The sequence below is a fragment of the Pituophis catenifer genome, unplaced genomic scaffold (genome assembly GCF_029215685.1).
Source record: "Pituophis catenifer annectens isolate HBS135680 unplaced genomic scaffold, rPitCat1.0.hap2 SCAF_1, whole genome shotgun sequence".
In the NCBI taxonomy this organism is placed as follows: Eukaryota; Metazoa; Chordata; class Lepidosauria; order Squamata; family Colubridae; genus Pituophis; species Pituophis catenifer.
Window position 1 is genome coordinate 176,735,184 of NW_027256881.1, and position 27,170 is coordinate 176,762,353.

The 27,170-nt window shown below is 38.9% G+C and overlaps 1 protein-coding gene across 2 annotated transcripts in view; it reads left to right on the forward strand.

The window, feature by feature from the left end:
* The first annotated feature begins 225 nt into the window (after positions 1–225).
* Positions 226–27,170, forward strand: part of PLEKHM3 (pleckstrin homology domain containing M3) — an 80,731-nt gene continuing 53,786 nt past the window's right edge. The window contains exons 1-3 of one of the 2 annotated variants that reach the window (XM_070933209.1): positions 226–326; positions 6,864–7,731; positions 15,465–16,388. In XM_070933209.1, the coding sequence (XP_070789310.1) occupies positions 7,140–7,731; positions 15,465–16,388 (1,516 nt within the window). In that variant the 5' untranslated portion in view covers positions 226–326; positions 6,864–7,139. Of the gene's footprint in view, positions 327–398; positions 468–6,863; positions 7,732–15,464; positions 16,389–27,170 lie in introns of those variants that run through there. The other variant, XM_070933210.1, reaches the window with a different exon arrangement.

The following is a 27,170-nucleotide window of genomic DNA, read 5'->3' on the forward strand; positions in this document are numbered from 1 at the left end:
GTATGCCATTCTCATTCTGAAACCTTCCTCAAGCTGATGATACCCATCAATCACAGGGTCCTGCGCTGCAGGTTGTTCCCCCAACAGCCGCTTCCGCAGGGAAAGTGGACGGGCGCCTCCGGAACCTTCTTCCTGGCTTCCGTTTCCCTCGTTACCGCGGGGGAGCCCTTTGAGAGGAGCACAGGGAGGGACGGAGGGTAAACAAGCAAGCGAAAGAACGCTGAATAATACGCCGGCGCCTCTTCCCTGTCATTGAGCCAAGGCGAGAAATGAGATCGGGGGAGGAAGTGCGCCGGATTTTGCAGCGCGGACCTTTTGGGAGCCAGGTAAAGGTGCCTCTATTCATAAGCTCCTGCCTTGCGCCTAAGTGCATATGCTCTGCAGATAGATGCGTGTCTGAGAATGTGAGCATAACAACCTTTGGTGTGTCCGAAGGATCCAAAGTCGCGTCTCATTATCAGTATTATGTAAGTTTTCCCAGTAAATGTCCTTGTTCTGGATTTCATTAAAAAAAAAATCTCTAGGCATCTCGAATATGCCCTCATTGCTTTTGAATCACATAGGGTTCTATAATAGCAAGCAGGTTCTTAGCCTTCGTGGACCTCTATATGTGTGTGTTTATGTTTTACTGCTACTGTAAATAGGACAAGAATAACACAGCTTGGTAAAGGTGCAGTTTCACCTAGGGCAGTTTAACAAAAGAATCAAGGAAACAATGTGAAAAGCACAAAGCTAATATTTCCTTTTATGTTGAAATACCTGCAGTTAATAATTTGCACAAACTCCATGTTAAGTTCCTTTTACTAGCTGCTTTTGTTGCTTTTATGTATTCTTTCACAATTTGCTGCCAATAGTTCCTCCAAGTAGCCCAAGGTATGGACCAGATTTTAATATATGCCTCCATTCCTTGTAAAGTATACTAACCCTGGAGGTACTGATTAGGTCAGAAGCATCCAATAGGATCATGGTTAGAATGTTGGAATTTGAACCCAGGTCTTTCTAATTTAAGGATCAGTTCCACATTTAGTAGTACTGTTTAAAGTAACTTTGGATATAAACCCTTTCTTTGGGCTGGGGCAGAGAAATTTAAATGATGAATCAGGGAGAAGAATTGTACAATATTTTTATAACTAATAACTATTAAATAGATATATTTACAAGGAAATATTGTATGCAAGACCCGCTCTCAAACCTGAAGTGAAGGGAGGGTAATATTCCAGGTAAATAAAAGTGAACACAAATATCCTGACTCTGTCTCCTGGTCTGCATACAGCCCACTCTTATCAAAAAAGAATTATTACAGTTTTGCCTGTCTAGCTTTAAAATTGATTTGGAAATTATCTTTCTTTATCCCTGTATGCATGATTGTAAAATATGGAATAATTATTAGTTGAATCTATATTACTATGAATTACCTGGAGATCATAGTACATATTACTATGAATTACTTGGAGATCAGGATTAAACAACATGAAACACAATGGCAGAATTCACTCATTCTGTTAAGCCACAGGGTAATTTGTTAAGTTTTGGGATAGTAAGTTGTATGAACTCCAGCATTGTGCTTTGTGTTATTTGTAAATTGGTATGAATTGTAAATAGTTATTGTAACGTATTCAATAAAACCAGATTAAATAATATCTAATTTAACAATGTGAAATCAGCTAGTGAGAATTAATTCTATCTAAAATATACAGAGGCATGTCTTCATCAGCCCAAAGGAAATTTTTGAACAATTTTTGTAATTACCTGGTCTGTTAGCTTTTATTGCCATATGTATCATTCACTTTACAGCTATTGTCCTTTCTTCCTGTTTCAGTTACTGGAATCAACTGAGATTGACAACTATCTCATCCTTGCTCTGGCTTAATGACTTCATCTCTGGGAGCATCTGTTCCCATTATTATATGACTTGCTTTTATTTCTGTTGAGTGGATGCAATGCTTCAGATTTTCCTCCATGAGAGAAGAACATGCACAGCTATAAGAGTATTGTACTACTGTTTTTTAGATTGGTTTTGATATATTTCTGGTTTTTAATTATATTTCTGCAACCTACTTCAAACATTTAGGAGAGTATTGTAAGCATATTTGAGATATTAAATATTTTATTTTTGTATGTACTCTTAGTTTATGGTATGAACACTATAGAAACCATGAGCTGTTTGGAAATGTATGCAATAATAGGGCTAAGCCTGTACAGTGAATATTTGGTGATCTCAAACCTTTTCTACCAGAAGCCCTTTGCATCTATAAAGCTTAATTCCATCTTCTGTGTGGTAGTTCCCACTGCCACTCTCTGTCTTCTAGGGAATACCTTGCCTGCTCCTAAACTGTGTTACTTTCCAACATTCTAAAAAAACCAGGAGAGAATAATTGAATTCTATATCATCTGCTGATCCAGTAACACTGAAGGGCAGCCCTTCTTCCCATCCACTCCTATCTACTTCATTTTGGAAAATAGACAATCTCACAAAAAATAGGTAATTGTTTTTTTAAAAAGGAACAGAAGGAATATGAATATATTTTTGTCTTTAAATAATCACAATCAAATATTGAGTAAGCAAAGAAAGTAAAAAGATGGATTTGATCAGATTGTAGGATGCATAAGGCTCTGGGTAAACCAAAAGATGATCTACCGTTAATTTAGAGGCAACTCTGCTCTTAAGAAGTTCAGAGTTCCATAAAACACAGCATTATTGAATTTATATGGGGGAATGTGAACGCTACAGACAAAAGATTAGATTTTAAACACAGAATTTAAAAAACGGTCTAGTTAAATTTTTAAAATCATTTCAGATCTAAACAAATGTCTCTCTGTCTCAGTTCCTCCTGGACCCCTTTCTACAGATTCCTGAAGATTGTAATTAGTTATTTCTAAAGCTATTGGAGAAATAGAAGAAACCTTATTTCTTTTTCACAGTCTAAAAAGATAAAAATTTTCCCTATAACAGAAAGGGAGCAGTTCAAAGGAGCCTATCTTCCTGTGTGTGTGATTGCAAGTTATGCCTCTGTCATCTTGATGGTATATTAAAACTAAAATGCATTTGCCTGTCAATTAATGCAGGGTGGCCTTCCCTGTCCTTTGCAATAATGCAGACTCCTGGTTAGAGCATGTGTCAAAATCATCTTCATGCTCTATGGAATTGTTTACTAAATTCCTCTTCAAAAGCCAAATTATTTCTTTTAACTTAATCACAATATGAGTGATTCAGACTTCTTGGCAAAATAGGTTCAGTTCCTCAGAGGAGCAATAGTGCAAATTCATCGAGAAGCTTCTTGACTGGGCTGCTGCCATGAAGCTCTTTGTTCCCAAACTACTTGTGCTTCTTATTGGCCACCTGATGCCAACATTGAGTTCAGCTCTTTTCCTTTGGGATTGCCTCTTTCTGTTTCTATGCTTTTTCTGTATTTCCTGTAGCAGCCAGTAAATGCTGAGCTTCATTGTCGCCCCGATTCTACCCTGAATTAAGGGGTTAAAGAGTCATAGAAGAGAGGGTTTTTTTTGTAGATTTGTCCCTAATAATTCACCCTTTTTATTTAAATCTCCCTTCAAACCAGCTCTCACCTGATTAATGGCCAAACTTCCATAAATGAACTGGTTCTTAGCATAGATGTTTCATTGGTCGCTTAGTAGGCTTGTTATCTGGGACATCTTCCCATTGATTAGAAATATCATATTTTTAATGTCATGAATTTCCATACAAGAGGAGTGCAGGATCCCACATTTAATAAATGTTGCCTTTACCATAATTTTCAGTTGTTTGATTTTGTTTCTTTTACAGTACTTTTTTTAAATTATATTAAATATAATCCCTAATTATGCACTAAACATCTAAGATTGTCACAGGGCAATAGTGCTCTTAGCATGCAGATTCCTAAGAATCTATTAATAGAAACTAACATTCTATTGAATGCCGCAGGTACAGGCAGATTTGTCCATAATTGACATTGAAATGGAAACAAATTGACATCATGGGACCCTTATTTCATATACAATAGTAATGGTGCAACCAGAAATTCAGCAGGAAAAACAATGAACATCAAATGCCAAATGGAGGAACCCCCAGGGAAGACTTTTTTGCTCAGCCTCAATTCATAAAAATTGCATGGGGCATTTCAGAAGTTGAACATGGTGGATTTGTACTTTGTATTTGTTCTGCCACAGAACTTTGTATACTAGCATTGCAGCAGATTGAGAATATTGTACAACATCAATAGCAATGTGATTGCCTAGCCTTGATCCTGAATGGTTTTCTTTGTTTAGCAAAAAAAATTAGATATTGGAGAAATACACAAATTGTGGCTTGCTGGTTTTTGCGTTTTAGTCAGTTTCCTTGCTTTTATTAGGCTGTCTGAATCAATCTATTTGATAAACTAGTTTGCTCTAAAAAGATGACTACAGCACAATAATTTCCTTAGTGAGTTGATATCTTGTTTGGCATACCCACTTGTATGTTAAATTTCTAGTTCTTTATATAATTCTATGTCATTGGATTAGTTGCATAATGGACATTAGTGGGAAACAAGCAGGAAGTTGTGAAGGCTATTAATCACATGGAGTTCTGCCAACAAGAGAGGTAGATGTGTTGTTTTGCTAAATGAGGATACAGTTGATCATGGGAAGATGAGATGTATGGATACATTGATATTGAGAACAGTTTGCCAAGAAATGCTTAAATGCTATTGCACTATTATTTATTTGTAAGATAAATTCAGTGTGAAAAATGATGAAAGACATAGCACATCAATTCTTTTTGTTTGGATCATTTTTCATTAGTTTAAATAAGATGAGGTTTGTTTGCAAGATTTAATGTCTGACTTGCCATGTTTATTAGTTGGATCTATTTTAGATAAATGCCAGAACTCTAACTTCTGGTTGCTGTGATCGGAGTTTGGAAAGATTTCTCTTACCACTTTCATCTGTGAGCCAGCAGGGATTGACAAGGATAGTAAGTCATAAGAAATTGAAAATCGGGCCAGCGGGGGCGGGGGGACGACTGGACAGTTAACTGAGTAGAAACTGGAACCTGTGAGGAATAAAAGGTAAATAGTTGGATTGGATGTTTCTTTTTAAGCATTGGAAGTCTTGATTCTCATTTTTCTCTCCTAAGAAAGTGAGACAAAATAAATAAGTTATATTCAACTTTTCAGTTTATATTCAACTTTTCAGTTCAGAGAAATGCAAACCTATCCTTGCCAGATATGTAGAAAATGAACTTCTTTTTGTATTATAAGAGTAGCAGGTATTATTATTATTCTTACAGGGAAATAAAACCAATAGTGTTGCATTTGGAATATCAGGATATAGAGTAGATAATCTGTGATCCTGCAGAGAAAAGATAACTGCACACTGTGCACACAGTAGACAATGCTACTATGCAAATAGTATAGAAATCTATAGGGAGCAATGTAAAATGTTCATAATAACTTAACTACCATAGTAAAGGATTAGCAAAAGGAGTATACAGTGTGGTAACTGTTTTGAAAATAATAAACTTTTAAGAGGAAAAAAAATTAAAAATTAAAACAAACATGGGAAAAATATTTTTCTGTTTTCAGATAGGAGAGACCTAGGCATTCTTTAAGATCCCTGAAGTATGTATCTTAGTCACCAAAAAGACAATGGTGGAAACATTGTCTTATCAATTCCCCTTTTTTATATAGAATGTTTAACTTAATTTTTCCACTTAGTGAATTAGTTTAAGTTATTATGTTATTATTATGCATAAGTGACTGAATATGCACTACCATTCCTCCAACTGCTATGCTAACAGGATATTGTTGTATTTTATAATCTGGTGCATACCTGCATAATTTATCTTCTTGTAACTGCACAAATAATTCTGACATTTTCAGGCAGATATAAGGAACAAGCAAAGGCCATTGCTGGCCTTTGAACTCTGTCAATGAACTCTTCCTAGCTCTAACCCACCTTCCAAAGCTGAACTCCTTGATTAGCTTGGCCCCAGGATACCGTATTTTTTGCTCCATAAGATGCACTTTTTTGTCCCCCAAAGTAATCACCTTGAGTCACATGAAGGCAGTTTACAAATTTTTGTGTGTATAAATAAATGGAAGTGTTACCATAGTCATTACCCTCTATCCAGTTACTAGCCAAGTACCGTATTTTTGGACTATAAGACGCACCGGAGTATAAGATGCACCAAGATTTTGAAGAGGTAAACAAGAAAAAAAAAGCTTTTGCCCTCCCCGGACCCCAGGAGCACTCTGCAGGCCTCCCAAACCCTCTGCTCATCCTGTTTTTTGCAAAAATGGGGCCTACAGAGGGTTTGGGAGGCCTGCAGAGTGCTCCTGGGGGCTAGGGAGGACAAAAACGCCATTTTTGGCCTCCCAAACCCCCCACGTGTCGTGTTTTTGCCCTCCCCAGCCCCCAGGAGCATTCTGCAGGCCTCCCAAACTCTCTGCAGGCCCCGTTTTTGCGAAAAATGGGCCTGTTTTTGCAAAAACGACGCACGGGGCGGGGTTTTGAGAGACCAAAAATGACTGTGTTCGGTGTATAAGACACACCAACATTTCCACCCTCTTTTTGGGGGCGGGGGGAGAATGTGTCTTATACTCCAAAAAGTACGGTAACCCCCAAAGATGCAATCATTTGAGAGCCTCAGATAAACATTTTAGTGTGCTAAATCTATGGGAGAAGAGTCTTCTAGGGTTGTTCGAGATTGCTGAGTAGAGCCTGAGATTAGTGGGCCAAAAGAAGCCAGAAATTTATAATTTCATTTCAATAGTTACACTTAAGTTATGCCTCTTAACTTTCCACTGTTTATAGGTGCTTTCTAGTAGGGCATATGAATCTATTGTAGCTAAGGTTACTTAAGAGCATTTTATCATGTTTTACAGGAAAATCCAGTTTTTGTACAGAATTCTTGCTGAATCTCCAATACTTCTTCATTCAGGAAGATAAAGCTGACGACAACGATTATGCATGACAACATATACAAATGAAAGTGGTTTCAAGCTCCTGAAGTCAAATGCCCATGGCAATGAAAAATATATTGATTCTGTCACCAGGTTAAAAGAAATACCTGCAAGAATTTTTCTAGAGATACGTCTTTGTCTTTTATCTTATTAAAATACGGTACTCCCAGAGATATAGGTCTCTTGACTACAAATAAAATGGAGGCCTTAGAGGTTGATGACATTAGTCCAGCTTTGGAGGTGACTGAAGACTTCTTCAGCACCTTTGATGCTAAGCTGGAAAATGTTCAGCCACTGGAAGTTTATGGTGTTCAGGAGATTCCGGAACTGGTTGGATGTGACGCATTTAATAAAATCACACACTGTGAAGATTTAAGGAATGCTGCTTCTTTAGGGAAGAATAACCTTGTTTGGGCACGCTGCAAAAATGGAGTTTCAGAAACCAAAGTAGAGACTGCATTTCCTGCCAAAGAACACTTTAGGGGAATGGTTCCAGATAATCTCTCCTGGATTGAACAGGGAGATGCTTCAACTTTTAATATTTTTAACATTTGCCAGAAGAGAAAGGATCGGCCCCGTTCTGTGAATGATGTTATAGTCCAAAATGAGGAAACTTCCTCTTTCAAGCCAGGCCATAACAGGTCACATTCTGATATTAGTCATATAAATTGGGGCGTCATCTTCAATAATGCCTCTCCACAACAGCTGTCTAATCAGGCAAGCCAGTGCTCTAAACATTCATTTACACCAACTGGATTCAAAAAGGGGAAAGATATTCAAGGGAATACTGGTAAGTGCTAATATTTTGCTCCAACTATCTTTTCTTCTTGTTCGTAGCCATTTCTTTTTGAAAGAAAAACAAACTATTAAGGACAGGGATGTCCAACCTTGGCCAGTGGAAGACTCGTGGACTTCAATTCCCAGAATTCTCCAGCCAGCATGGGGAATTCCACAAGCATGGCTGGCTGGGAAAATCAGGAACTTAAAGTCCACAAGTCCCGATTCTGGGAGTTGAAGTCCACGAGTCTTCCACTGGCCAAGGTTGGACACTCCTGATTGACAAGTTTACAGCACTGATTTCTGGGTTCAGTTTCCAATTCCACTGTATATTCATTAAATGAAAGAAGCAAGTGATACGAAGGATATGCTGAGAGAGAGGGAGAAAGGAAAACCCCCTCTCAAAATCTTATAGTGTAAATGATAGTAGATAAGGGTAATTGTGCAAAGCTTTTATACTCAATCCAATAAAAATGCAAACACCACTTCTGTACGGTATCCTAGTTCATGTATATACTTTGTGACAAGAAAATTATTTTTCATTGAATGTTTTTATTTATTAAATTTGTATGCTTCCCATCTCACTCTGCAAAGCATCTAAGAGCAAAAAAGGAAATTGCTGGATTGTTTTTATGTGGTGTTATTTTCATTCTTAATTTCTTCCAAGCGGTCAAATAGTTAACATTCTGAGAAGCTTGGAAGCTTTATGCTTGCTTCCAAGCTTTCTGTCTTGTTGCTGTTTGGAAATTCTTGCTATTGTAGCAAACTCCTGGTAGTAAAAACTCAGCAGTATTAAACCGAGGGAGCAATGAGTCAAGAAATCTCTCAAATGGTTCACTAATGCATTAAGAAAAAAATTCTGCCAATGCATGCTTATTCTACAGTAGATGTGATATTTCCGTGATGGCGAACCTATGGTGCGCATGTGCGCGCCAGCCAGCTGATTTTTGGGCCTTCTGGGCCCACCAGAAGTAGGGAAACAGGCTGTTTCCTGCCTCCGGAGGGGCTGGAGGGGTGAAGAAGGCCCGTTTTTCTTTCTTACCTGGCTCCAGATCCTCTCTATGCATCTGCGGAGGGCGAAAACAGCCTTTCCCACTCCCTTGGAGGCCCTCCAAAGGCCTGAAACGGCCCATTTCCCAACTCCCAATGGGACAGGAAGTGACTTTTTTGCTGTCCCCAGCCTCCAGAGACTCCTAGAGAGGCTGGGGACAGCAAAAAAGTCACTTCCTGTCCCACCGGGATTTGGGAAATGGGCCGTTTCAGGCCTTTGGAGGGCCTCCGACGGATTGAGAAAGGCTGTTTTCGCCCTTCCCAGATAAATAGAGAGGATCTGGAACCAGGTAAGAAAGAAAAACGGGCCTACCATGCCATCGCGTGCCAGGAGCAGGGGAGAGGGGGTGTTGCATGGGCAGGGCGCATAGAATTATCGGTGTGGGCACGCACGTGCGTGACACTCCCCCACCCCCCCTCTCTTGGCACGCGATGGCAAAAAGGTTAGCTATCACTGTGATATTTGATGCCTCAGTCCTAATTTCTCTATAATTATATGACACAAAATTTCCTTTAAAATTACTGTACGTGAGGGGGGTTCCTTTATTTAAAGGTCTTCTCAACTGTTTATTTGTCTAACACCCAAGTTAGCTAATATCTTTGGCTACTAATGGATATGGTTGAGGATTCTGGAGGAATAAATGTGCTTTATTTAATTAAATGTCATTAATGCCATTTGGTCCTAATACCTAAGTAAAACCTCCATGTTTCGAGACATTGTACCTCTAAATATGTGATGCTCAGGTGGGTAAAGAATGAGGAAGTATTCTTGTTTCTTCATTCTGGAACAACTAACTAGTAACAGCTGTAAATAGATTGCTAAATTAGATGGACCTTTGGAGTGATTTAATAAAGTAATTCCTCTATCATATGCAGACAATAACACTACCCAGAGAGTATGGACCATGAGAAACGCAACCCAAGTTTTGCTTACAGTGTGATCTTTGCTTCTATTACTTGGAGAGGTTGTTAGAAAACAAAGAAAGCGAGAAAGATGTTAGCTACTCTCAGTGTCCATTTCAGATATATAACATACATTACAAAAATTGTAATGAGACATAATAAAGAAAAGGGATATAATCTGTAGAGAAAAAATCTTACCCTGCTCTTTTCTCTGATGTTTCCTTCTTTAGGATTTATTTCTGTAGAATTACAGTTCAAAAAAAAATAGCCCAGATGTGGGCAATTTAATGTGATTATCTCCTATTTACTTTGATGGGCTCTGATTTGCTCTGCCTCAATTGAATTTCCTTGTTTGGAGAAAGTAAAGAGAAATTTTCTTTCCCTTTTAGAAGCTGGAGAGAAAGTACTCTGTGGAAAGGTATTGTGTAGAAGGCAGGAGAGATGGAACAGGAGATGTTTGATGGAAGGCAATGGTCAGAGAGCTGTGATCTGGCCAGCTTGTGCCAGCAACTGCTGCTCCAAAGAGTGTGCTGGATATGCATGTTAATCAAGTTATTCCTCACTATTATTCCTGTTGAAGTGGGAAGCTAGTTCACAGTAGCTTGAGAGACAGTTAGTAGAAAGAATGACGGGCTGTGGAAGATTGGGGGTGGGGGGAATGGGAGGAGAGAGAGAGCGCTTTTGTCTTGCTTAACAAAAGACAAGCAAATCTCTGAGACAGTTTAAGGCAAGCAAGGAGGGGAAAACAGGGATGGATGTGGCATGAAAACTAGGAGAACCTGAAGTATCATCTGTGCTTGATAGAAATGAGAACAACTGAATGGAGTTGTAGTTGGGTCTGCAGTAGCCATGCTGTTTCTCTTATTGGATTAACAGAAAAGGAAGATGGCAATAGAATGTGTGCCCATTATCTCCACTACAAAGGGGTGGAGTGGAAGGGGAGGGGGCAGGATAGGCTCAAAAAAAAGCCTCAAAATGAGTTTTGAGTTAGAAATTAGAAATTTTATTAGAAATTCTAATAAATCCAAGAGCAAAAGATGGAAGGCAAATAAAATTGGTTTCTTATACTGTATTCTTTTGTCTCATCGATACCTCTTTCCTTCAAGTTTAAATTGAATTTAGTTTCTTTGTTGCTTGCAAATTAAATAAAATTTCTCTTTTGGGGTTTTTTCAGGGAGAATAAAATACATGTTGGCAGAGCAGTCTTTTATTACTTGCTTTAGTGCAGCATGAGAGGAGAAACATATCATGGGGCCATGTACTGGAACAGCTATCACATTCAGTGCCCGAGCTTGGAGTACAATGCACAAGTTGAAAATGCAGACACAGCATTAAAAATATTTCTGAAAACTATAGTTTTCAGGTCCATTAAATTATAGAGCTGAATGCAGGGGTGAAATGCACCCGGTTCGGACCAGATCGCCTGATAGTATCAATAGATCGCCTGGTAGTGGTTCGGAGAACTGGTAGCAAAAATCCCTGTCCCCCTTCCCATGCCCAGCTGAGTCGCACAATCATCAGAGGCTTTTTTTTTACTTTTAAAAGCATTTTTTCTACAACCTCTTCGGCCAAAAAAACGCTTTTAAAAGTTAAAAAAAAAGCCTCTGATGATCGTGCTGCTCAGCTGGGATCGTCAAAGACTTTTAAAAGCATTTTTTCTACAACCTCTTCAGAGGTTGTAGAAAAAATGCTTTCAAAAAGCTGTGACGATCCCAGCTGAGTTGCCTGATCTGCAGAGGCTATTTTTCTTTTAAATGCCTCTGATGATCAGGCAACTCAGCTTGGATTGTCAGAGGCATTTAAAAGAAAAAAAGCCTCTGCCGATCAGGCAACTCAGCTGGGATCATCAGAGCCTTTTGAAAGCATTTTTTTACAACCTCTTTGCCGAAGAGGTTGTAGAAAAAATGGTTTTAAAAGTAAAAAAAAAAAAAATTGGCCACGCCCACCCAGTCACATTACCCCCACCACCACCAAGCCACGCCCACAGAACCGGTAGTAACAAATTTTAGATTTCACCACTGGCTGAATGGTGCTCCTTAGGCCCATGTTTTTCGACCTTGGCAACTTTAAGATGTGTGGATTTCAGCTCCCAGAATTCCCCAGTCTGCATATCTTTGGAGATTCTCAATCATCCAGGTCACGGTTGTCCCAAACCATGGGGCAACTGGACTTTTCCCAGAGGAAACTGGATTTCCTTGTTTTTCTTTGAAGATGTTTCACTTCTCATCCTTCTCATGCTTCTGGCTATTATCCAACCCACCATTCAGTTCAAGAATCTAAATGAAAGCTTTCCAGGCAGATGGCTTTTAGTCTCCTTTGAGCACATCCATAGAAAGGGAGCTCACCATCTTTTGGCTGTTTGGTTCCATCATCAAACTGCTGCCGTTAGTTAGGAATTTTTTGTTGTTGATCAGAATCTGCCTTCCTATTTTATTTTTATTTATTTTTATTTATTTTTATATGCCGCCCTTCTCCGGAGACTCAGGGTGGCTTACAATGCGTTAAGCAATAGCCTTCATACTTTTGTATATTTTATACAAAGTCAGCTTATTGCCCCCACAATCTGGGTCCTCATTTTACCCACCTTAGAAAGGATGGAAGGCTGAGTCGACCTTGAGCCTGATGAGAATTGAACTCGCAGTAATTGCAGGCAGCTGGATGTTAAATGCTACCTTAGTAGGAGGCATTAGCCTCCTACGCCACTCAGGCTCCTATGACTTAAATATCTTATCATCTAGTCTACGCATTCTATGAGAATATGTATATACATTTCAGTGTAAAAATATATCTGAAAACATTAGAAGAATAAAAAATATTATTTTGCCCAGTGATTGCAAAAACATATTTGTGTTAGTATATATCATCCACTTAACAAGTTCCCAGGACATTTTAGAGTATTTTTTTTATTTTGTTTGTTTATGTGTGCGTGTAACAATACTCTTAAAAATATGGAAGAAGGAGGGAGGGAGGTAGTCCAAGAAGTGGCTCTGGAGGTGATCTTAAAAGTACTTATGGGAGAAGGAATTCATGCAAGTAAGTTGTTATGAGTCATTTAGGGATGTTAAATTTAATAGCATTTTGAATTGGGTCCAGTAATGGCCTAGAAGCCAGAGCAGATGGCAAAGAATAGGCATAATATGATCATTTCTGCCAGCTCCCATTAACATTCCTTGCTGCCTATTTTGGATCAGCTGTTTCAAGATCCTTTATAACAGTGGTTCTCAACCTGGGGGTTGCGACCCCTTTGGGGGTCGAATGGCCATTTCACAGGGGTCACCAAAGCCCTCTCTCGCCCACCCCCCCACACCTTCGCTCACCCTCACTCTCTGCTCTGTTGGATCGCCGGCTGTTCGCTTACCCCGCCCACTCCCAATCTATTGCTGCCTCCTGAGTCCCAGCTGATGGCTAGAGGAAAAAAAAACTGTTTAAATTCTTGCCGCGGGGCTTCAAAGAGCCGCCCTATAGCCAGTGGGGGGATTCTGCCGGTTCTAGGGGGTTCGGCTGAGCCGTTTGTTAAATTGCTGGCTTGCCCCTCCCCTCCGCACCACTATTGCCAATAAATAGTGGTGGGCGAGGGGCGGGCGAGCCAGCAATTTAATAAACGGTTCGGTGTTTTTTTGTAATTTTATTGGCCCACGGAGCTTCAGCATAGGCTAATTAGCCCTTGATTAGATCGGCTCCCGACTCAGCTGATTTGCTCTCAGCTGTTTTGCTCAGGGCTCTGCTGCTTCCTTGCAAAGAGTCCTGGAGCAGATTTTTTTCCCCTAGCTATGCTGAAAAAGGAAACTGAAAGTAAAGCAGGCTGTTGGCTTTGCTGTTGCTGTAACGTTGGAAAATTAGGCAGGCAGATTTCTTTTCTTTTTCCTCACCAAAAAAGGTAGCTGCAAATAATGGGAAATTTAGGGCAAAAGAGGGGAGTTCAAGATTTTAAAACACAAAAGAAAAAAAGCTCTATTTAACTAGGGAATTATAATAATTGAGATACTATTAATTGTATATTGTGTTGAAAGCAGAAATGGTTAAGTTGTGGTTTGGAGGAATATATGGGGGAAATTATTTGGTTCATTATTATTGGTAAATATAATTAATTGATTTGTAAGAAATTGGATTGCATGGAAATAATTGGAATATTCATGTTCATATTGATTAATATACAAAAAAGGTAGTTATATAACTAATTGATTTATATTAAAATGTTGAATTTATATTAAACAACTGTAATATTACATAATTAACCAATGTGAGGATGGATATAAAAATAGATGACAATGGGAAGGGGTATAATATAGAATAGAAGGGAAAAATTGAATTTGATTAAGATTAGAGATAAGGATGAAGGGTAATATTGGTTTTTTAAAAAATAGATGAATAAATATGGCAAAAAGGAAATATGGAAATTGTAAATTTAATTGAAATGACTAAACACTGTTTAAATTTGTGAACCGGCCAAATACTCTGTTCAAAGAAAATACATTGTATGTTTGTATGTGTGTTTCTAATCATTGTTATTTATTCATATTTGTTCTCTTTTATTCTTTAAAGTTTAACAATTCATTCTTTATCTTAATATCTTAATATTTGTTTGGGGTTGGCTTTCTTCCCTTTCATCTTTTTTATTGTACAGCAATTTTTCTCCTCAAACCTACTACCTCTCTCTTTTCTTTCCTTCTTACTTTCTCTTCCTCCCCCTCTTCTTCTCCTCCCTACTTCCTCTTCCTTTCTCCTTCTCCTCCTCTCTTCCTCCCTCTCTTACCCTCACTCCTACTCTAATTTCCCTTCCCTTCCTTCATCCCTCTCTATTGCTGTATCCTTTTATGCATATGGACTACTCAGAGGGCTGAAAAAGTTATTTCTGACTGGTCCTCGCACTTTTGACTAGTCCTCAAACTTACAACTGTCCTCACATTTTACGTTTTTGCCCCATCTTGTCACCATGGTGAAGAGAAGCAGTTGTGAAATGAGTGACATGGTTGTTAAGAATGCTACAATGGGCATAAATGATGACCAGTCATAAGTGCGAAGATCGGCCAAAAGTGCGAGGACCTGTCAGAAATCACTTCTTTCAACCCTCTGGGTAGTCCTTTTGTGCACATGGACTACTCAGAGGTCTGAAAAAGTTATTTTTGACTGGTCCTCGCACTGTTGACCAGATCTCGAATTTACGACTATCCTCACATTTTACGTTTTTTGCCCTATCTTATCACCATGGTGAAGAGAAGCAGTTGTGAAATGAGTGACATGGTTGTTAAGAATGCTGCACGGGCATAAATGTGAGGATGGTCATAAGTGTGAGGACCAGTCAAAAGTGCGAGGTCCTGTCAGAAATGACTTTTTTCAGCCCTCTGAGTAGTCTCTATACACATAGTCATGGCCACCCGGTCACATGACCAGCTAGCCACGCCCACCCAGTCACATGACCCCCAAGCCACGCCCACAAAATAAGCCACACCCACATAACCGGTAGTAAAAAAAATTAGAACCCACCCCTGGTTGGGGGTCACCACAACATGAGGAACTGTATTAAAGGGTCGCGGCAGTTGGAAGGTTGAGAACCACTGCTTTATAAGAACAGTCTTAATCCAAGTAAAAGATTTATCAAGGTGTAAGTTTATAGCTCTAAATTGTCTTTGTGAAGAGGAGAGTTGTAATGAACCTAACAAACCTCAGTTGATAAAAAATGCCCAGCCACTGTGATTTCCCAAGCCAATCTTGACCAACTGTTACTGGTCAACGTAAGCATTATAGAGATGTTTTAAAGCATTTATAATTACCTTTGTTCAAACTCTTTTCTAGAACACAAGCCTACGTATTCAAATATCTTGAAGAAAGGGTATGTAGAAATTAAGAACAACCATGGCAGTTACTGGCAGGCTTGTTATGCAGAACTCTCTCCATATGAACTTTGTCTGTATCAGCTTGACAAAAGCGGCAACCAGAACCTTCCAACAGTCTATCTGCTTTTGCACTTCCAAAGCATCAATGTGGAAACCAATGTAGTTGATGCAGTCCTGTTCAATAATTTGCACCTGCAACTCAAAGCAGAATCACCTTGGGAAGCTTTGGACTGGGGGCAAAAGCTTCGGCAAGCTGTTCATTCTTCAGTTCCATCGTTTCTGAGGCCAAAAGGAGACTTGGTGAACTCATGGAAGTTAGATAATGCTGAGAGCAGCCTCACTCAAAATCATGGTTTACAGAAGGAACCGGCTGAATTTTTCCAGTTCACATCTTTGACCCCAAACATCAAGGATTACCAAAGCATTGTAAAATCAGGGATTCTTTACAGATTGACACTCCAGAATAACTGGAAAGCATTCCATTTTGTACTGAGTGGGTCTCTTCTCATGGCATTTCAGATTGGTGAGCTTGATGAGGACCCTCTGTGGAGCTACAATATTGAGGCATGCCTCTCTGTTCAAACTGATATTCTGGATGATTGTGACTCTTGTTTTCAGGTGATCTTTCCTCAAGATGTGCTTCGTCTCCGTGCAGAAACCCTTCAAAGAGCTCAGGAATGGATGGAGGCTTTGAAGGCTGCAACCAGAGCAGCAAGTTTAGGGCAAAATCTGCAGGTGACACTTAGAAACAAAGTTCAAGGTTTATCTTGTGGAAAAGAACACAGGAAGATCAAGCGCCAGTCTGTCACCACCAGTTTTCTGAGCATTTTAACTACCTTGTCCTTGGAAAGAGGCCTGACTGCTCAGAGTTTCAAGTGTGCAGGTAGGTAACATAAATGATGTTTTGTCGTTCCCAAATCACTTCACTAATATATCTTTACACTGCATAAGAGTGCCTTAGTTTGGTATTTTTGATGTAGCACATTTTTACATAACTTGATTGTTATTCTGTTTGCAAATCGAGAATTAGGATAATTTGAAACTCCACAATGTACTTCTTCCAAGGACTCACCAATAAATATTAATTGTGATAAATTGCCACCAGTCAGTCTGAATATGCTGATACATCCTGGCCAATGCAGCTGGGAGTTTCTAAAGTTTTCCCTTTAGCTATAGAATATTAGAAAGAAAGTGTTTTCTTTTCTCTGGTCAAAGTCAAGAATTGTGCTTGTTATGAAACACAAAAGGCAGCTATGCAATCTTGTGCATGGAAAGGTTATCAACTCAGATCTCTAAATATAAAAACATATATTAAACAAACTATAGACAAAAATAGTAAAGCAATAATAACACACACAATTCCAATTAAAAAAATATTTTTCACATTTCTGAACCTCCCATTTCACTCAAAAAGGAACTCTGGGCAGTGTACAATAAAACATCAAAATATAAAAACAGTATATAAAATTAAAATATTACAACTAATTTTTTTAAAGGAGGCAAGAATAATAAAACCCTGTTAAAATTAATTAACAAAGGCGGAGGGAGAGCTCTCATGGCACCAAACCAGCCCCATAATTGCTTGCTCTTTTGGGCTTCCCATGCGAGGTCACAGAGCCATGTTTTAACTCTTTTTCAGAAGGCCAGGAGAGTCAGGGCCCACCTACCCCCCCACCCCCCATCCTGGGGGAGAATATTCTACAGGGCAGGAACAATGGCAAACAAGGCTCTTTTCCTAGGCCTCACCAGTCAGGTTCTTTAACTGCAGGGTCTGCAACATACCTCCATCCCCTTACAAGAATCTGAATGACCACAAGATGGAAGCAAAAGTAAGTAGTCTCTTTATCTCATGGAACAATCAAACAGATTTTCCTGGTCCAAGTATGATATATCTCTAATGTGCCTATCTGGTTTATGAATAGCTTTTTATAGAGGGAAAGGAGATTTCTATGTTTTTATATATAACGTTTTGCCAACTTCGTTGTACTTTGATCTTACAAATAGTTCCGTGTATTTAGTATACAGAGTCATTCAACATTCAGTTACGACAAGTTCTTTGGGTAAAACTTTTCTTTGGCCTTGCAACTTTTTATGAATCAATCAAATGAAAGAGAAATAATAGATTACTGCTAATAGTAATAGAAAATTTCTTCAAATTAGAGAAAATCAGCTGTGTAAGCTAGACACATAAGTGAGTGGAAGTTCTGTTGTCCTCTCTCTGTTAATTTTTACATAGTTTGACTACACAAGAGCAGAAATTCTCACCTTCCCCATTAACTTTGTTTTTGGAAAGTGACTGGAAAGATCACAAATAGCAATCACGTTAGTGGAGGATACTGCAATTGTAAATGTGCAACAATTGCCTAGAATCGAATTGCAGTCATGTGACCATAAGGACATGGTGACAGTCATAAGTGGGAGGACCAGATGTAAGTCAACCATCATAACTTTGAACAGTCTTAAACATGGTCATTAAGGGAGGACTACCTGTACAGTAAATAGGTGGCTAAAAAAACAAGAGTTCAGGCTTCTATCTCTTGCCATGGTTGATATCCAGCAGTATTTGTTTGCAACCAAAATAAATGCCACTGGTGGGAACCAATTTCCTCCCTTTGTGTATCCCCAAATCTGTTCCAGAGGTCAGAGAGACATTTCTAAGCAATTGGACATGGGAGGAGGGAAATGGCATATATCACTTAATAACAGATGCTCTCATTGGATTCCTATTATTCCTATTAGGTATGGAATTTCTAGCTAATATTAATATTGACCAGAAATACTGATTCCAAATATTAAATTGGAATCTGTTTAAACTGCTCCAAATATTAAATTCCTCACCACTGATCCTGCTGGCAGACACTGTTATGAGCTGTGGTTTAGCAATACATGGAGAGTCCCATGTTCTGCACCTCTAATATAAATAGCTTTTGCCTAACACAATAAGCTCTACACACAGGCATTTATACTCTGGTGACATCCAGAAAGGATTAGGGTAATGTATTCTACATGGAGCTGTCCATGCACACCCAGATCCACCTGTGAAGAGTTCAATTTATTGCTTATGCCTATTCTTCCCAGACCGGCAGTTTGCACCTGGGCCAGACTAAATAAAGTTCAATGGCATTCAAGAGGAGAGAAGAAAGTGGAACCTTGTCCTCTTGTACTTACATAATTATTCCAGAGTAATTACCCACTTGACTCTTTTCCCTGGCTGAGCCAATCTCTCTCTGACTACATTATGTATCTTTCTGCAAGTAGTTTGCTTCCAGGTGCAATTCAAGGTGCTGATCTTGATGTTTAAAGCCCTACATAGCATGGGAGCAGGTTTTTTGAGGGATGGCCTCTTCCCAGTTACATCTACCCATTCCACCAGATCAGGCAGGCAGAGTGTGCTGTGGGTTCCATTCCCAAAAGAGCTCCATCTGGCAGGACCCAGGCAGCATTCCTGCTATGGCCCCTGTTCTCTGGAACATCATTCCCCTGAGGTGAGGTTAGTCCCATCTCTGTTAATCTTCTGGTTTGAAAGAGGGGTAAAAGAGGCCATCTATATTAAAATTAAACAGCCCTCTCAACAGAGTGGGAGGGATAGACACCACCTATCTCCTGTTTACAACATAGTCCTTTCTAGAAGTTCCAAGAAGGTTTTACACCCATTTGCACTCTGATTCAGAAGGCACAAATAAACTCTTAAGTGGCCTCAATTACTCTCAGTCATCTGGCCTTCAGAGTGCTAAAGACCAGATGACTGCAAGGAATATGAATCCTTCCATTCCCACCATTCAGTCAAGAAGCTTCTTGGATGAGAAGCAAAATGTCTTCAAGAAAAAACAAAGTCCAGTTGCTTTTTGTAAAAGCACTTTTGGAAGTTCCAGAAGACCCTTAAAACATTAGACATTAAACAGATAACTGTATGAGATTAAATGATTTTGTTATCTCACTTTCTGGAGTTCTATTTGTTTAATTTATAACAAAAGAATATTTTGTTGTAAAATAAAATATTTGTTATAAAATAATTTTATTTGTTTACATGTTTATTTTTGATAATTTTACATTATTGCAGAGTTCTTATTGTTACCTGTTTGTGAGATGGGCGGCTGTATAAATATGCTAAATAAATGCATAATAGAGCCCCAAATGTCATTTTGATGCTCCTTATGCAATCCTGGATAAGTAGACAAATTGCACTAATATTTTGAGGCTTGATTTAAAGAAATCTGAACCTTTGATTAGGAAGTTACAAATATTGGGTAGAAATTTGAGGATGCAGTATTAATGCTGCACTTTATGTCCAGAAGTGCAAGCAATTGTTATTTCCAGCAGGGGGCTGTATCAGTAGATTGTCTTGCTTGTAAGAGCAACCGAAGAAGTTTGACACATGCATATAACATATACACATGCGCATCTACACACACACGCACCAAGAAAGCCAATTTACTTATTTGTAGAGCCTGAAAGAAAAATTAGACATTTACATTAATTGAAAAATTAATTAGCTATTAAATAGCTTTTGTGTGGGGAAATGAAAAATACTACTTTTTCATATGCTAGATTTTATTTAAGGATACATATACATTAATTCCTACAGAAATATAAAAATGTGCTTATTTTAATAAACTAGGATAAAAATTATAATGATGGGCTGCAACTAAGCATCTATTTCCCTTATTAAAAAGGAAGATTTCCTTCTGCATCTTTTTCAGAGGGCGGATGTATTGCACGGAATTGAAGGTGAGAGGCTGACTTGTCAGTGGTTGGTGGGATCAACTCTTAAAAGGCTTCTGTTCTGCAAAGCTTTTCTTCTTATCTTTGTTTGTAACATAACCTGACCATGCCAGGTGGTTTGATCAATTAATAAGTTTGAAGCAAGGAAGGGGGAGGGAGAAAGTCTCATTCCATTGCAAGAATGTAGTTGTAATGGCTATTAAAGAAGAAAAAGTACAAAAATAGACAAATTACCCTACAAAGTTAAGGTGTTCTTCCCTTCGTCTCAATCCATAGCACTAGAGTAATTATTTTTTAAGAAGATGGGGATGTTGGAAAAAGACAGTGGCAAACCGTTTCTATATCATGCCTAGAAAATGGCACAGATGTTCCAGAGAAGTCGCCTCAGATCAAGTTTTGACTTGAAAGTGATTTTTATTTTGAAAAAAATGAGATTCTTCAATAAAATTCTGGAAATAATGTGATAAAAATTATCCCGGTCAAGTTAACATATCCAGGAATTCTTTGGATCCTTTGATAAAGATAGCTTTAGACTGGGTATGTACTATCATTTCTTGGCTAAAGGCTGCATTAAGTCTTTGTGTATCATAGGCAGGACTAGAAAAGAAATAATAAATTTGATTTACTTCTATCCTTCTGACACATCTGAACTTAAAATTTGGCAGTATTGATTGCAGAGGCTATATGAACCGCTTTGCAGGTGTGGAAAATGGTGTGCAGTACTATAGTGCAACCTTTTAAAATTGGGAATCTATGTAACCTCCATGAAAAAAATGTAAATAATAGAGAAGTTGCCTGTGATTGGTTTTGACAAATTGCTAGACAAGTCTTAGCTGTGACATACACCCCCTTTGGAAAACCCCTAGGCAATGATGTTGACAAGTGTGTACCAAGAAATAGATTATACAGTTAATGTCAGATAAGGATTCTGTTTTACTTTGAAATGATTCTCATCCATAGCATAGACATATTGCAAATCTAAGTTCTCTAACACCAGCTGTTAATTACTGCGTTGATAAAGATAAGGTCTAAGATACTTACAGTGTGGGGGGGAGAGGGGAACTGCAAGTTGAGCTGCGTGCGTATGTGCACATGCGCTGGCCCGCACTCATGCAAGTCAAGCTGGGCATGTGCACCGGCCTGTTGCTTGCATGGCCCAGTTGCAAATAGGCCACAACCCAGTAGTGGGCCTAGCGTTTGGGGACCCCTGGCCTAGAACAAGTAAGTAAACCTTTTTGATGACCAAGTATTTTAGAGTAGTTCCTTAGACTCAATTTTCTGTTCAGAATGTCATGCTGGCATTATGTGCCTATAATTCCCAGAGGTAAATTAGCTGAAAGATAACTCCGTAAGTGCAAATAATGTCTTTAACAAATGCTCCATAATGCTATTTTTGTTGATGAGTATGCATGAAATATAGGTTAATCGGATTTTTACAAAATCTATACTGGGAGGTACCTGCATATATGAGTGACCGCAGACAGTATTCTTGGCAACTACTGCCTTGCCCTATTTTCTGCATTTAAAAAAACAAAAAACTTTAAATAGTAACAGAAGCTAATATGCTGCAAAGCAACTGCAAACTCCAGCATTATATTTGTTTTCAAAAATATCTCTGGACCTCAAATGAACTTTCTTTTAAATAATGTTGGATGATTGCAGCCTATTACTTTAGTTGGGATTTTGCTCCTTCATTTTGATAAAAAGGAAGAGTAATTCAAAGATATAGGTAGTTTTATTCAGTAGATGTCTATGGAGATTCTCAGTCATCCAGGTCATGGTTGTCCCAAAGGTGCTTTTCCAAGAGGCAACTGGACTTTCTGGTTTTTCTTTGAAGACGTTTTGCTTCTCATCCAAGAAGCTTCTTCAGCCCTGTTATTCAGTAGGAAAGCTAGATACCAATATCAATCCAGTAAATTAATGCCTTATAACTGGTTGTATCCTTATAACATATAAACATGTACACACATACTTTTAACAGATATAACTGTCTCTCAAAATTCCATATGTATCCAGGAGCTTAAGGTGGATTTCTGCCTAACTGTATGTTGGCTCCATATAAAGAGCTGTACAATCCCCAAAATAATGAAATATAATTATTACAATGTAGTTATTATTAAGCATTGGAGACTGGACAAATCAGGGTTAGGGTGTCAATAGTGATTGCAAAATGTCTCATTGGCCTTTTCCCATTTTGAAAGATTTTGGCTGTTTTGTCCTCATAGGGTGATTGTTTAACCTATCAGGATTGCTACTGATAATTGTATCTTATAAGCATTAGGCACACCAATTTCTCTTCCCCCCCCCCATACCCTTACCATCCCATCCCACCCCACCCCCATAGCTGGAAAAGTGGGGTAAGCTTTGTGTAGATAAAAAGTTTTGCTGCAAATTCTTCAGCCATTTAGTGCAAATTCCTGTAATTACCATCATTGTGTCCTGTCTGAATGGCACATAATACAGCAGAAGCCTTTCCTAATTGAGACTTTACAGGAGGTACAAATCCCTTCTTTGTTCAGCCTGACAAATTAGCGCCAGAAAGTGGCAGGGTCCAGTAGGAATCAAAGACTAGCTGCACAAAGATGAGACTTAAGGCTACAGTAATAACCCTCTCTTGTTCCTCATGGGAGGAGAAAAGTAATGGTGAATAGAAAAATCAAGGTGTTTTTTTTTTCCTTTGGGGGTTTTGTTTTGTTGTGAATTCCCTTGACATGACAGCACCTTAGGGCTGCTTTATTTATTTAGTAAAAGTGATTAAATAGCAATACAACAGAGTGGTCCACTGTCCCTCCAGTTTCCCCCAAGCTGTAGACCCCCACAGCCTTCTCTAATTGATTGGCAATGACCCACTGATAGAGAAGTTTGTTAGATGGATTTGATGGAGACAAGGTTTTTCCTTTTTCCATTTCTTTTTTGGTTTGTTTTTCCTTGAATCCAAATTGGAAGGTGGTAATAGGGATTTATTTAGCAATTTGTTTAAATTGCTCTCTGTGTTTTTGTTTTGCTATTCTTTGCTTTAAAAGCATTTTCAGGAAACGCTTCCAGACAAAGAGTTGACTTTCAAAAGTGAATGAAAAAAGAATATTGCTTAAGACAAGCTTATCTTGGCCACTAGCTAGCATTTGCTAACCAAGTCATTTGTTATATCAAGGTCAGAAGAGCATTTTACAGAATGGACTGGCACATAGCTGGCCCCAAATTGTTTTGCTTCAGGAATTGATATCTTCCCTAGCCCTGGGAATAAAGAAACTGTATTAAGGCTACAATTCTGAATAAATCTTTATAAAACTAAGTAAGCAAGGCTTACTTCTTCGTGAATATAGGAGTGCACTGGAGTTTGCAACTAATTATTACCCCCACTCCAAAGAATAGTATCTTCCACTGCTATGCTATTTTTCAGTCTGCAAGAAACTAAATCAGATTCAGATGACTGAAAACTTTAAAGTCCTGTCCCATATGGTTATTACTGTCAGGGTTATATAGATTAAGTGGACTGTCCTTTCAGGTTAAGCAAGTATGGTGACCTAGATGCTGTTTTGCATTCCTGCGATCCTATAACTAAAGATATAAAATGTTTTCAGTTTTCAAGAAATTTCCTTCCAATTAGAAAAAATAGGCAAACAATTCTGGAAGAGTCTGAAACTACTTTGAATGGTATAGCAAGCCAAGAATTGTTCTAGTAATCATGATGCCTATGGGATTTATTCTTTGGTCTGCTTGCATAAGAGTCCATCTTAAGAGTCTGTTGTCTGTGTCTGCTCTCTCAGAAGTAAAATCTGATAACTTCAGGGAATTTATATTTACATCAATGTGCAGTGGATTGCATTGGAAAAGAAATATCATTAGCATAGGCTCCATTATACTTTGTGCTAGTATAACATATAAAGGAAGCCTGATTTCCATCCTGCTTGTTACTTTTGTTTGTTGCAGCTTCATCCCCTGAAAGTATAGTTAGGTAATTTGTGTACTGTGTGTATATGTGTATTCTTATTAGTTAAAAATTTAGATGCTAAATGTTACCCTTAGTATCTCATAAACTTCCTCTTTCCCTGCATAAATGACAGTTGGGAAGTCTCAACAAGAAAAACGAATGGCTGTAATGAGTCAGTAAAAAGGGGATTGGTAGGGATAATCTATTATTAAATGCATGTTACAGGGACCTAGCATATGCAAACTGCATTCTGTGAGTAATCAAAAAGACTCCATTGGAGTATTTTCTTTTTGTGTATGAGGAGAAATGAGCTTAAGACAGTTTTGTATAGGGTCAAAGACATGTGACCCAAGGGGCCACATACGGCATAGCCGAATGACTATGTGGCCTTTGGAGTCCTATTTAGAATGGGTAAAACCAAAATATTTTATCTGTCACTTTTTGTTCGTTCGCTCACTCTCGTTTTCTTTGGTTTTGGTTTTTTCCCGTTTTTTCAGTATTTGGGCACAATGAGCAACTAAAATCTTGTAAATGTTTACGGGCCATTTATCTATTGAAACTCTTGAAATCCCTCTCAGAATAGGTTCCTCCTCTTCCGATGCTTGAAATATGGACTTGAGATGCCTCTGGAAGTTGCACATTTGGTGACTGAGTTATGCAGCTCAAAATGAATGGAGGTCACTGCTCAGCTCTCACCCTTAGCCAAGTGTTGCACCATATACTTAATTTCTTTTGACTGGTACTGTTTTAAGTTTTCATTGCCTACTTGTGATATTCATTGAAAAATATTGATGGAAACCTTTTTCAGATCTCATATTTTAATGTCATGAGTAAATGGTTTATTATCACAATTATTATTTCCATGTTTCTGGAAATGTATAAAATATCAGAGTTTAATAGGCATATCAATTTTGCCTTCAGGGTCAATGGAACAGGGTAACTTGTTTATCACTGTAGGCAAGGTGAGACACTGACTGCATGACAAAAGAAAAGAAAGATGAACTGGGTTTTTCTTTTCCTGTCTTGCTAGGACAGATGAAGATCTTGTTTAGACCTCACTGCCAGCCAGCAGCATTGGTTCACTAGGGTCTTTCAAAAAGTCCCTCAGCCAAACTTGAAGGTGGCAATCTTGCTGCTTTGAGTGCTAGGTTCCATTTTGTAGGGATGATGAGTTCCTTTTTTATGAATTTGACGTTTCCCTTTTCAAAGCCACTGGAACTGGTATGAATCAGCAGATACAGCAGATGAACTGGGATAGTGTAAAACAATTTCTTTTGCCTGCACAGTACTGATTCTATCACTTCAACATTCCTTGTGCAATCCCTGTGAATTCAGTGCTACAAAAAGGAAAAAGAAAAATACAGTTTCTCCCTGGGTTGATTAGAAGTTGTTTTTTTAAAAACAGCTAGGTTCCCTACTGTTTGAGTAGCCGATTCAGCCCTCTTCACTTTTGCCATTTGAGCATTTTGCTCCACTTCAAGCACATTTTCTGGGGGAGACGGGGAGCCATTTGCTTATTCCCTCTCTCCTATCAGAATAGTACTATGAATTTTAAAAGATTCCCTTCTTCACTTTATAATTACCTTTAGTCCCACTAGATTACAAGGTAAGGTGTACATGTGTGTGCTTTTGTGTATAGAGTTGTGCTTCATGGTTTTGTAATACATTTTGAATCAAAGCAATAAAAAAAAGTTTCAAAGGTGAAGGTTCCTCCTGCCACAAATTGACACAAGGATGTCAAACATGTGCAGTAATCAGTTGTTTGCATACATTCCCAGCAGCTATACATCTTTACTTTTTCCTCTCCTCAGAGCTTAGTTGGGCAGCATGCCTACTTTCTTTTCAGTTTTTTGGGGGGGAAAACCTTTCTACCCTGTCTTACTTTTTTTGAACCCTGAAATAAGCGCTTGGCCTTATTGCCATGCGCTCAAAAACCCGATTGGGCTTATTAGGGGATGTCTTATTTTGGGGAAAACAGGGTAGTCCTACTTTTAGATAAGGAGGATCACCCGAATATGATGGCCCCGTGCTACAAAATAAAATTATCTGACCTTCCTTTTCTTTTCCGCTTTTTTCACTTACAATGCAGAGGCAACATCATTCACTGCCTGGCATTAGCTGGCCTCCCCTGTGGTGCCCTCTTCTTAGTGTAGAGTTTTGTGTGGTATTCGCTGACCTCCACAAGGCTGCAAAAACAGATGAATCTGAGCCATCCAAACTACTGTCCTTGAGCAGCCAGAAGGCAGCACCATCAGAACTACTCGCTAAACTCCCTCATGATGCTACAGGAGAGCCTTCAGTCTGCCAATAATCCATATTCATGAATTCATGGCCTAGAACATGGGTCCTCAAACTATGGCCTGTGGGCTGCAAGCGGCCCACTGAACCAATTAATCCAGCCCGCGGAGCACCACAAGGTTGCCCCCCCACATCACCCCACCCACCCTTCAGCAGAGCGCAGGACTTGCCTTTGGGAGACCTGTGGACTGGAACCAAAAGGTAAGCTCAACAATTTTAGCCTGCAGGGGACTTCCGGTGGCTCCGCGTTCCCCGAATGGACGCTCCTTTAGGAGCTCCAGCCCCATAATTCCATTTGCCGCTAGAACAGCGAAAATCAGCTGTTCTAGCAGCTCGAAACTCTCCCTCAGGGAAAAAGGGGGAGAGAAGAGCAGAAGGGTCTGGGTAGAGCTCCCCTAGACCCCCAGGCTTTTTTTTTAAGCCTGGGGTTTGCAGGGTGAGAGCTCCCTGAAAGCCCTTCAGTGCTCCGGATCCGGGACGATTCTGCTTTATGCAGAACAAGGGGTCGCGACCACACCAGCAGAGCAATTTTAAGGATTATGAGAAAATTTGAACCTGGACGCTGGCAGAGCAAAATCAGGAGAACAGAAAATGCAAGTACTAAACTTTAACTCTGTTTAAAAGAAAAAGAAAAAAGATGGTGCTTAAGGGCGTTAAAACGAAACTTACTAGTGAAAGTGATTGTTAAAGCTGCAACATTGTAAAAGCTACTGG